The following is an 11617-nucleotide window of genomic DNA, read 5'->3' on the forward strand; positions in this document are numbered from 1 at the left end:
AATCTCTAAACAATAATTAAGAGGGCAAAAACAAAGAAACAAAGCCTGAAAAGCTCTACAAAGTTAGAGAGAGAACGGTAAATCAAACTGAGCGTAAAGGGAAGTTATGTAATCGTGTGTTTAACAACAGAAGCTCAATCAGGCTTTTGCTGTGAACACATTTATTTTGATTTTTAAAAAAAAACAAAGTCTGAACTGTCATTTGTAAATGTTTGTATTGTAAGTCATTTTGTCAGACGTTTGTGTTTTTCTTTCTGCCGCTTGTTTTCTGTGTCAGCAGCTGCTGTGCTGCAGGTACACACCTGCTGATAAAAAAAGGGAGCATTCAGATCCTGCAGCAGCCTTGACGGAGAGATAGGACACAGAGAGGCAGAGGAGAATCCACCTGTGGAGACTCTGCTCGAATCAAAACAGAAAGCAGGAGAGCCTTTTAGTGCAAGCTCAGCAGAAAGAGAAGTCAGAGAAAGATTCAGTGTTTGGGTTCATCTCGTTTAACTGTAAGTCTCAGGTTTCAGATTTGCATGATCTTGAAGTGAAGCCAAAAACATTTTACTGACACATTAACAAATCTCAGTTTCACTCCCATCAGTTTACGGGCTTTGACACATGACGAGGCGTAAGGATCAAATATATAATGAACGTAAATGTTCACACACAACGCGTGTTACTGCAGGATTCCTCTAGAGGGAGCTCAACATAAATCAGACGGCGTAAACACCGCGTCGGAGATGTAACAGCTAGGCTATCGGCGCTCCCGCTAATGAATCTTGAGCAGCGGTTGATCTTACAGGCTTGGAGCGTTCCTCCTTTGGCAGAGTTTTGAAAACAGTGGCTGGAATACTGGAAATGTTGTAAATAAAGGAAATACGATGTTGCGACGCAGTGGACCAATCACAGGCTGTCAGGGTTGCATCGCTTCGGCGTGTAGTGATATAATTGAGGAGGCGCACGTCAGGCTAAGTGCGTAGGTACGCTAGCATAGATTCAAGACTCAGCAGACCACACATGTGCACGCTGAATACAGGCTGATGTGCATGCTTTAGAAAGGTGATCTACACGTGCAGACAGATGTGCATAGTGTTACGCTCGACCAGAAAGCGGCCCTATGGGGCCAACAACAATCCACAAATGAACCCAGTAAAACACATTAAACACCTTAACAAAAGTCAAGACAAAGGGATTTATTATTATTACAACAAACTAAATGATAACAAAGATCAAAACTAACAACAAAACACAACAGACAATCCCCGACTTGAACGACCTGCCTGAGGATCTCAGACTAGCTACATCAGTATCTTCTTTTAAATCACTTTTAAAAACACATTTTTATCGTAAGTACCTTCTTATAATCCTTGTTTCATCCATGATGTTTTATTTGTTTTACTGTTAAATTTAGCCAATCTTTGTCTCGGTTGTTTCTCTTTTCTTTGTTAATCGGATGATTGCTGCACTGTTGTTTTATTTTTCATGCTTTTTTATAGGATTTTATTGTTGTGTATTTGACTGTTGGGAGTTATTATTTTTTCTGTAAAGCACTTTGTGAAGTTGGTTTTGATAAGTGCTTTATAAATAAACTTTATTATTATTATTATATTGAGAGGCACAGCAGTCCCAACTCCAAATGCCTCCTTTTCCTGCAGCCAGCTCTGAGGCCAGGTGCGCCTCGTTGTGCAATTAGTGGCTTCACCTGGGCTGGAGACAACAGGAAGTGAGAAGGGACAAACAGCACAGGAGCAACATACAGCCGTAACAATAGTAATAAACATGACTCTGCAGCGTTATATTTGGCATTCTTCTGTGCTAAATTGAGACGTCTGTTTGGTGTTTCAGGGACTTAGTGACATCAAAATACGATGTTACACAAGAGCTGTATACTCTTCTATAGACGATACAAAGTGTGGACAGCTGTTGTGAAGCCTGCAGTTTGACATTATGTTGTTTGCTAAGAGGCAGAAGTGTCAATATTTGCATTAGAGACGGGAGCTGCAGAGGAGCGAGGGGTTAGCAAAAAACAAAGTTATCAAATGTATAACGTGTGTGCACAAGGCTGATTCATTAGCTGGCTAATTAAGTCATTAAAACAATGAGATTCTGGATGAGGTGGTAGCTGATACCATTGATTCTGCATAACCTAAAGCCTTGATGTCATTTCACCAGGTGAGTGACAGCAGCCGGGGCCCTGTAGGTGAGAGTTCATGCTTTATAATAACAGACTCTCTGACTGTTTAATCATCGTCTTGGTGCAGCGATAACAGCGATTGCATCTCAGTCAGAATCACATAAAAAAAAAGGAAACCTTGAAGTCTGCATGAAAGGTGTGTTTGTACCTTTAACTCGACACTTTTTGCTGACGGTTTGAAACAGACGATAGAAAAAGAGCGGTCGCTGCAGAAAAGCAGCAAATGTAAATGTTTCTGCACATCGTGTAAATCCAGCGTCGGTGACACTTCAGAAAACAGCTACTGTATTTTTGTCAACGTCACGGAAGTTGTATCGTGTTGAAAATGTTTCCAGTGTTACGTTTAACCTTTCAGGCCGACAACAACAGCTCGCTCACGGCCATGAGAATCGGAGGTGAGGTGGGGGGGAGTGGGGGAGGATTGGAGGGGGGGCTTTAGACGAGCGCTGCACAGGAGGAGATGGGAGTGAATCACTATCAGACTGTGACGTTAGCCGCCACAAGGAGAAATCTCTCCCTGCTGGATCTTATCGAGCTCACGGTGAACAGCTGTTACTTTGTTGTGGAGTCCAAAAGGCCAGAATCGGCTTCCTGCCTGAGAAGAGACCCGTCACAGGGATCGAGAGGTTTTGCAAAGCTTGAGACAAATTTCCATTTTGGAAAACATTTTATAAAAAACAAAATGACAAACGCAAAACACTTTAACCAAAGACAAAATAAATGTAAGACTTATAAAACACAATTACAAGATGTGAAACTCTTTTACCGGTCTCAAAATTTACAAACGACTGGATCTTTGGTGGAAAGGGAACGTACCAAATGTGACCTGGATGTGATGGAGTGAGCAGTCAGTTAGTTTGTTTTGGAATAAAGACCAGTGAAATGTGTTCCACTGAGTTTATGATGATCGAATGATGTTTTTGTCGTTTTGTATAACAATTAACGCACAGCCTTTCCTGGTTCGATTCCCCGTCTGACAGGAGCCTCTCTGTGTGGAGTTTGCATGTTCAGGCCCCCCCCCCCCCCCCCCCCCAAGTCTAAAAGTCTGGACACGCCCCTGAGTGTATTATAATGCACACAGCCTTCTACACTTCTACATTAATACGAGCAGTTATCAGTGATTGCAGTTTGAAATATAAAAAAGAGGATTTGATTGCACTCATCTTCTGCAGACTTCCATGTTGCAGCCTGAAGAATCAGCTGTGCCACCTCTGCCCTGCAGTCCCGACCGTGTCCCCCTCCAATCCTCCCAAATATCCTGTCCTAAATCTGCTCTGCACCCGCACAGCTGTGAGCAGGCTGGTTGGCACTTCTGCTGCATTCCAGCGTTAAGTTAGCATGCTTCAGAAAACATCACAGGGACCCCTGAACTCTGGTTACCTTTAACACACCGTCCACTTTACTGCTGATTAAGCAGATTAAGCAGAGGAGAGTAGTTCTCATTATCGGGCTCAGCGCAGATCTGAGACGGCCTTCAGGACTCTACGAGTGGCCTCTGAAGGACAACTGCTTTTATGTCAGAGTAAAGTGAGTCAGCTGTTTATGATGACACTGAAGCCACAATAAAAGATGTGTTCAATATTGATGCGAGCTTCCGGAATTTAAAACAAACACACAGCTGAGAGGAGAAGGAGAAGAAGAAGAACAACAACAACAATAAAATCCAACAATTACAAAATGAACGTCACAAACAGTTATGAAGTTTAAATATTTATTGAAGTCATATTTTCTCAAAGAGTGAAATAAATAGTGAATGCATTCAAAGTGTTTTATGAAAAATACGTCAGACACAAAAATAAGAAACATCACACTTCAGATAAAAAACACTGAAAGTGGAGCAGGCGCCGCAACAATCAGACGGCACAAACTCCACAAACGCACGCTGTCCAGCTACAGGAGGTTAAAAAGTGCTCAAAAACATGTCTCAAGAAATGCAGAATAAAGTGTTTTTAAACGTCACAGGCTTCACATTTACGTAAATTATAAATACAACAACAAAAACAACAACAGGTTAGAAAACATCTTCAGCAAACGAAGTTCACATCACAGGACGTCAGGATGCGAACATTTACAAAACAAACTGTACTGCATGAATCAGTCCTTACAGGGAGTACGCTGACAGAGCTGGTCGCTTTATGTTCTACTTTGTTCTTTTTAAGATACGTTTCAAATAAATAAATACGATGCAAAAAAGTGAATTTAGCAGCTAAACGTCCAGGCACTGGAAGGAGGAGATGGAGGAGACCCAAAAAGGAGCTAAAAGAAAAAGTGAACAGAGGAGCTACACGACATTTAAAGGAATGTTAATGTTCTTAAATAAACGCAAATAAACCGTTTCATCACAACAACCTTAAAGGGTTAAAACATGTTTAAAGAAATACACAGTTAGTTCTTTAAATACATCAGAAACAAAAGAAACCGCCCTGCAGTAAGTTACGTTCAGATTATCATGAAACTCAGTTTGAGACTTGACGATACCGGGTTCTGTTCCAGGAAGGAGAAAACGAGACGTGATGTCACACAGAAGAATATTAAACGCGTGCATGATGTGGTCACCGTAGCTACATGTTTTATTAGCACGCTAACCTGCAGAGGGGACGTGTTATCACGCTGCACCTGCTGCTGTCACCTTGCGTCACTTCCTGCAGGACTCAAGGAATCAAGGACACAAGGACTCAAGGACTTATGGAACGCCTACAAACAGCAGCAAGGGAACGCAGACAAGCCTGCACTGACACTAAAAGTGTAACATTCATGCTTCTGCAAAGACCATAGCTTGGAAACCTTGTGGTCGTCTTCTTTTCTCTGCAGGTCGTTTTAACCGCCCTGCACCATGGACGACACCATGTCTTTGTCTTTGTCGTCATGTGGACACTTGAGTAAAGGACGCATCGTTACTTGAAGCTGCTGATGAACGCAGCTCGTGCTGACTGTATGAGCGTGTTTAATGCAGGAGAGTAGGCGGAGTCACTTTGTGCTAGTTTTAGTTAATAGGTTTTTTGGATTGTAGCGAGATGTGCTGCAGGATTCAAGAGACTTTTTGTGTTCCCACAAAAGCATCAGCAGCAAGAGTCCGGCCTGTTTTACCACATCAGCACTGGGATAGAAAACATTGTGATATTCTAGGTTGTTCATTATTTAACAGGCTTTATGGAACATCGTTAGAGAGTCATATCGTACAAGCGTTGCTACTTAAAGTCAGATAACAGAACGCCTCAGTGAGAGATTACACTGAGAACCAGAGAGCGAGTAATCCAGAGGCGGGGATCAGACCTCCAATATGGCCGCTTTTTGTTTCCTTCCAAATCTGTTTGTGATGCCGACTTTAGAGGAGAGTTTCTCTGAGTTTGCATTTCGGCTGTATTTCGTCTTTTGAGACCTGCTGCGATAAGTCCAGTCCCTTCAAAGATCCAGTTTGAAGTCAGGATCCAGATCTGGTCGGTCTTTCAAGAGGACTCCTGGAGGCTGAAGAAGACACGCTGGTCGTGTTCGTCCTCCTGCGTGACGATGAAGCTTTGCTTTTCCCTCTGGAAGAAGTCTTTGTTTTCTTTCTGTACGCGTCTCTTTTGGGGCTGTTGGGAGCCCCGAGGTGCTCCACAAGTCTCTTCTGATAAAGCGTTTGGAACAGCTGCCGTGCCTGCGAGACAAAGAGGATAAAGAGAAGATTCAAGGACGGGGAGTTTGGCTGGAGCAGGTAGCCTTGGCCCTTAGTGAGGGCTCGGATTTATCCCAGATCTCGACTTTATTATGGGTTTACTTCAGGTTAGAAGTCACAACTCTCACAATTTATTGTTTTAATATGTTCTGCCGGAAAATATCTTTGCATTTAAAACAGCACTCAATCTTTAAATGCATAAATTAAAACATTTCAAAACAGATTTTAGCTCTTTATGCTAGCTAGAATGGAAACTCTTGTGAGGAACTTTTGGTTCATGTAGACTTTGGCGCCCCTTGTGGACAACGCAGTACATTTCATCTCTTTCCCGACCCTGTCCTATACACGTTTAAGTCCTTATTTTACCCAAACATTTTCCCCTTCTTCTTCTTAAATTATGTGATTACATCTCTCCAGTGTTTAGAATTTGAACTGCAGTACCCATTTTAAACTCTAGGTGTCAGAGTTATATATTGCTCCTTTAAGATTGCAGAAGAAGAAGAACTGAGTTGATGTCTATTTATTAGCGAGTCGTCAGGACTACTTTGTGCTTCAACAAACAGACGCTAGAAGCTAAATGAAAGAAGATGTTGAAGAAGTTCACAGCTGAGTTAGATAAAACCAAAAACAGCCACAAATTTGGAAGTAACATGGTCCAAGAAGTCTTTAGCCTCCAAGTAGAGGCTAACCACCGTTTAACAAAGACAGTGTTATTGTTAAGATAGCAACATGGCTGCCTGGCGTCCACGGTCAGCTTGTCACTTATCTTTTGCTCCCTGAACGCGGCATGCTTTTAAAAAGCCTTTGGTTGAAGTTAAGAAAGCAAACTGAAACATTCTGAAAAACCTTCTTTGCTGCATTATGTGGGAGCTCTAAAACCCAATAAAGACTTGAGATCAGACTCAAGTATTGGGCCACATTTTTACATCAGAGGGTCACTCTTTAGCGACATGGTCTTATGGCCACTTTCAGATCTGGTCTCTCTTTGTGTGGACATTTACTGATGCATGTCAGGTTTGGTCTGTTTTAATTGGTTCTGCCTCCTCCCTGGATCTTCTGCACACATCCACTGATTCTAAAGCTGACAAAAACGCTACAACCCACAAACCCTGACCTGCAGTGTTTACATCCGTTATTAATACAAAACCTCTGATCCCACTCAACTTGCCCCCACGTTTCAGAGATGCATTCGACTCCTCTAAAGGTTAAAAGAACGAGCGGTGTTGATGAGGTCGGGGTCTTACCGTGTCCGGCTCTGTGGTTGTTTGAGGAGCTGCTGTCGTCGTTATTGTTGTCGTTGTCGTTGTCGTTGTTGTTGTTGTTGTGGAGGATGGATACGCTGTGGTGTGCGGTGGGCTCTTTGGTTTGGCGCAGTACAACTCCAGGTGCTGAAGTTCACAGCCTGAAGGTCCACAGCACTTGTCGGCGATCCCCTTTCCCCGGGGCCGAGCGCCGTAACCGGACCACGTCCCCTTGCCTGCAGAGAGGGAAACGTCAATTCAATTCAATTCAAAAAAACTTTATTTGTCCCTGGGGGGGCAATTCAAAGGCACACAGAGCAGTAAATTAACAACATTGCAGGTAGACGAGACATTTTAAACCTAAAATATAAAGTGTCAATTTAAAAACAACTTAAAGCTTAAACTTAACTTAAAATACAAAATATAAAAAGAGTAGATATAAGTGGACAGTGATCGGACTAACAGATGTAAGTTATAACATCAGATATCAGACTCTGTATTTCTTTAGAGCTTGGTGAAGACACTCGAATGAAAACATGGAGGGTCAGACAAAAATATTACAAATGTTTTACTTATTAATGCACAATGACTGTATGCACATTAAAGGGGACATCAAGTGTCTTCCCACAACCTATTTGCAATTATCTGCTGTGTAAGTAGAGGTCGTCCACCAATCAAAATGTCAGGACTCCCTAAGTCCACATGTCTAAGTATCCTTTGTGAAGCTTCTGAATCATGTTTCCCTGTTTTAGAGTTTTCACACCTGCACAAAACTCCTGAAAAACTCCTGAAAAACTCCTGAAAAACTCCTGAAAAACTCCTGCAGTGTTTGTGGTGTCAGTCTGCTTTTCTGTGGTGGTCAGGTGATGTAAACGTGCCTCGTTTAGAGGAGATGGTAAATTAGAAAGCCTGTGCTGCAGCTCCTCAGTGTGTGTTCAATGATGGCCGCCACTTTCTGAGGCTCTTTTTCTTTTTGCCCTCCGAGCCTCCACACCGGTCTAGGACTGAAAGTGAATTAACTTGTTCAAACTGATTGTATTTGATAACCACAGCGAGGGGGGGGGGGGGGGGGGTTACCGTGGATACTAAATTCATCCAAACACTGAAGTGATCATTTGTCATGAATATGAAGCTCTGCTGCGTTCTGATATTAGCGGCGTTTTTAAAACAAAGCTATCACACACCGAGGCGCTGTGTCCTGTGAGTTCGCCGCCATGTTGGAGGATTAACAGCCCGGGCGCTCTGATAGCACATGGAGGAGTCGGCCTTGGTCAGAGCGGGGGGGAAAGTTACTGAGTGAAAGGGCTTGTGGGTAAATCTCTCAGAGAAAGAAGGTGAGACGGCTGCACCTACAGATTCGTGTTTAAAGCTGAACCGCGGTGATCAAAATCGATTTATATTCATGAGATTTTGTTGGAGTTAAAGGGTTTCTTTGGCTCCGCCCTGCAGTGCGGGTGACTATTGTTGTGACTGGTCGGGATGTGTTTGTTGTTGGAGGGGTTGATAACTCGCTCTCAGTTACCGCCGTGTGTTCATGTGGACACCTTGACCGTGACCATATCTGAGATATCTGTGGCCCCTCCGCTGCAGAGTAAAGATTTCACACTCAGGGTAGAATAACCTTGATAACATTCATTACAATCTGCTTTCTTTGTCATATTTAATAACATCTACATCGGAGAGAATATTATTAATCTGTGTTTCTGCTCAAACAAGATAGAAGTTCAGTATTTAGAGCTCATGTTTTTAATTATTTCCTCTCTCGTTATGCAAGAAGCAGAGCCTGATAGATGAACCTTTGTCAGCCTGCATGATATGAGACGGACTCTAACACGTGCAAGAGTCAGTATTAGATCGCCTCTGAATGTTTATATTATACTTTATACTATATTTTCATTTTTTAACTTTAAAATATACGTTTACAAAATTAAAGAATTTTGGGATGAAGTCGGACGTGTAATGCAGGAGTTTTTATCATTTCAATTAGTTGTAGAACCTAAGTTTTTTCTTCTGGGTATCTACTCAAAATGACGTAAGAGAACGGGTCTTCCTCTGCATATTGCATGCTAAAAGAACAAAAGCATTAACATGGAGAAACAGTGGTAGGCTGAGGAAGGTCTCAGGAAAAGATAACATATATACACTTAAAGACAAACAAGAATTATTTGACGATATCTGGGGCCTATATATTAATTTTCTTCGGGATAAAGATCTGTCACATATTTTGAGCTCGGCTGGTAAAGAGTTGGCAATGTCTGTAATTGTGGTCATTTTTGCAGAAACTGTTCTTGGGCAGAATATTTTTGATTGACAAATCATCTATGGCAATGCACTCCCTTTGGTTATTTTTATTTGATACTGACAGTAATCATTTTGCAACATTTTGTAATTAATTTGTTTTTATTTTGTATTATTATATTTTACTTTTCCCCCCTTATTTTATAAATGTGTATATATGTGCATGTGTATATATATATATATATATATATATATATATAATTTTTATTTTTTTCCTTACAATTTATTTAATTGTAATTGTGTGTCTTGGAAAAATGTTTAAAACTCAATAAACATATTGTTTAAAAAACAAACATATATACGTTTACAATCACCTGCAGGGATAAATAAAGTACGTCTGATGTCTGAGTGAAGCTTCAGTTTCTGCTTGTGTGCATGAAAATTCAAATCTCAGGGGCGCCATTGGCCTAGCGGTTAGTTTGCATGCCTCATGTACACTCAAGCTGAGGTTTGAATCCGACCTGTGGCACCTTTGCAGCCCATCATTCCCCACTCACTCTCTCTCTCTCTCCCTGTTTTACAGACACTATCCTCTGTCCTGTCGCTCCAACAGAGAAAAATCTCATAAGCAGCTTTTTAGGTCTCGTGTATGCAAAATAAAAAAAACTAGACTCACCCAAATAGATTCCCCGATCTCCGCACACGAATATGAGGTCACTGAGGAGGTCGGTTCCACAGCGGAGTCTGGCGGCCTCTGAGGAGAGCGGCCAGCCGGACAGACACATGGTGGAGTAGAACATGCACACCCGGACACACCACACCTGGAGAAGGAGAAGAAGAAGAGACTGTGAGGAAACAACAACAAAGTTCTGCCTGTCAGAGCTCAACATGAAGACATGAATAATAATGTGAGTCTGTGCAGCCACACCCCCTTTTCCCTACATGTGACCCCACCACACTGTCAGGACCCCCACTTTGAAAATGGCTGTTCTAAGTCATATGCTGTGCGCTTTAGGAACTGGCTTTTTCAGGTTTTAGATCACCTGAGGAGGACACACAAGATACACTATTCTTTTTTTTTTTCTTTAACACAGATTGTGAAGAGGAGTTGAGTCGTGGCGATAAGATGAAAACATTAAAAACACTCCCAAAGATACATAAAAAAAATACAGCTCACAAACATGACAGTGATCAAGAAGTACAACTTCTAAATGAAGTTAGTCATGAGAATACAGAAGGAGGATTTCTGCTGATGTTCAAGCAGTTTGGAAAACAGTTCAGTGCAGTAAAGAACTAAAATATGATTTTAATGTTAATGTTTGTGTTTATTTTAATTTAAGTTTATACTTAATAAACATGAAGTGTCCTCATTGTTCTGCAGACTTTCTTCAGCCTGTGTGATTATGACCTGCACAGTGTTTGACTCAGAAGTGTCCGTAGTGGAGATTTAAGAGTGGATGCAAAACATGGTAATGTTAAAATTGTGTCTGCTGTATTTGTTTATTGTCCTGTGAGGTGCATGCAGTTCTCTGCAGGGATGCATTTCTCAGCGTAACACCGGCTCTGGTTTTGGTTATAAACTGTCAGAAATCATGAGCACGGCAGTTCTGAAGCTGAAGTCGAGTCCTTAAACTTCTTCTTTTGACTGACAAAGTGTTTAAAACCTTAACTACGCTTCACTCTCAGAGCTCCGTCTTCTGTTAATTCTCTCCGTCAAAGTTTCCTCTAAAATGTTACAAATCAAAGGCTGAATGCAAACCAGGATCTGACAAATATTTCAAGCATTTGTGGATTTTCAGACTCTGTTTTAATCCAAATAAATATCGATTCAGAATGTGATTATCCGTACATGTTTCAACGATCATCTGTCTGCAGAGAACAATCACACTTGTGCATGTTGAGCTGACCTGCTGTGCACGAGAAGCCAACATTAAAAACTGGACTCATTTCATCTGTGCTGCCTTAAATCAGAGCTTGTCACCTCTCTGAGCACATGCAGTTAAGAGAAGCAGGTTTACAGGAAAGTCCAGCGAGGACACAACGACCAGAAAATGTTCAGAAACAACATAATATTTGTAGTCTTCAGTAACAACTTGTTGTTGTGTTGTTGTAACTAAACAGCTGCTGCAGAAACTTCCTCCTGATCCCACGTTCAGAGAAATAAAAAAGTGTGAATGGTGATCTTACCTTCAGAGTTTGTGGTCGGGCTGATGAGGAGTGCATCCTGTCTGTGTGGACGGACTCGAGGAGACCTGCAGACTTTTATTCATGCAGGACGACGGAGGAGGAGGAGCACAGCTG

The 11617-nt window shown here is 41.8% G+C and overlaps 1 protein-coding gene across 2 annotated transcripts; it reads right to left on the reverse strand.

Annotated features, from left to right (window-relative positions):
* Positions 1-4746: 4746 nt before the first annotated feature.
* On the reverse strand, positions 4747-11609 carry igf3 (insulin-like growth factor 3). Of its 2 annotated transcripts, XM_061057455.1 has the most exons (4): positions 11504-11609; positions 9993-10137; positions 7082-7314; positions 4747-5819 (listed from the first exon to the last, which is right to left on the reverse strand). In XM_061057455.1, the coding sequence occupies exons 1-4, from the start codon at positions 11537-11539 to the stop codon at positions 5604-5606; spliced, it is 630 nt and encodes a 209-aa protein (XP_060913438.1). In that variant the 5' UTR covers positions 11540-11609; the 3' UTR covers positions 4747-5603. The 2 variants fall into 2 exon arrangements, with proteins under 2 accessions (XP_060913438.1, XP_060913436.1); XM_061057453.1 differs by lacking the exon at positions 11504-11609 and having other exon boundaries at positions 9993-10262.
* Positions 11610-11617: the final 8 nt, after the last annotated feature.

The sequence above is a fragment of the Labrus mixtus genome, chromosome 15, assembly GCF_963584025.1.
Source record: "Labrus mixtus chromosome 15, fLabMix1.1, whole genome shotgun sequence".
Taxonomy (NCBI): domain Eukaryota; kingdom Metazoa; phylum Chordata; class Actinopteri; order Labriformes; family Labridae; genus Labrus; species Labrus mixtus.

Excerpts from the sequence above, each read along its gene's own strand:
- igf3 (XM_061057453.1), bottom strand. The coding sequence starts at position 10,206 with ATGTTGAGCTCTGACAGGCAGAACTTTGTTGTTGTTTCCTCACAGTCT. Across the intron at positions 7,315-9,992 it reads AGATCGGGGAATCTATTTGG|GCAAGGGGACGTGGTCCGGT; the intron begins GTGAGTCTAGTT and ends CCCTCTCTGCAG. Across the intron at positions 5,820-7,081 it reads CAACCACAGAGCCGGACACG|GCACGGCAGCTGTTCCAAAC; the intron begins GTAAGACCCCGA and ends TTTGTCTCGCAG.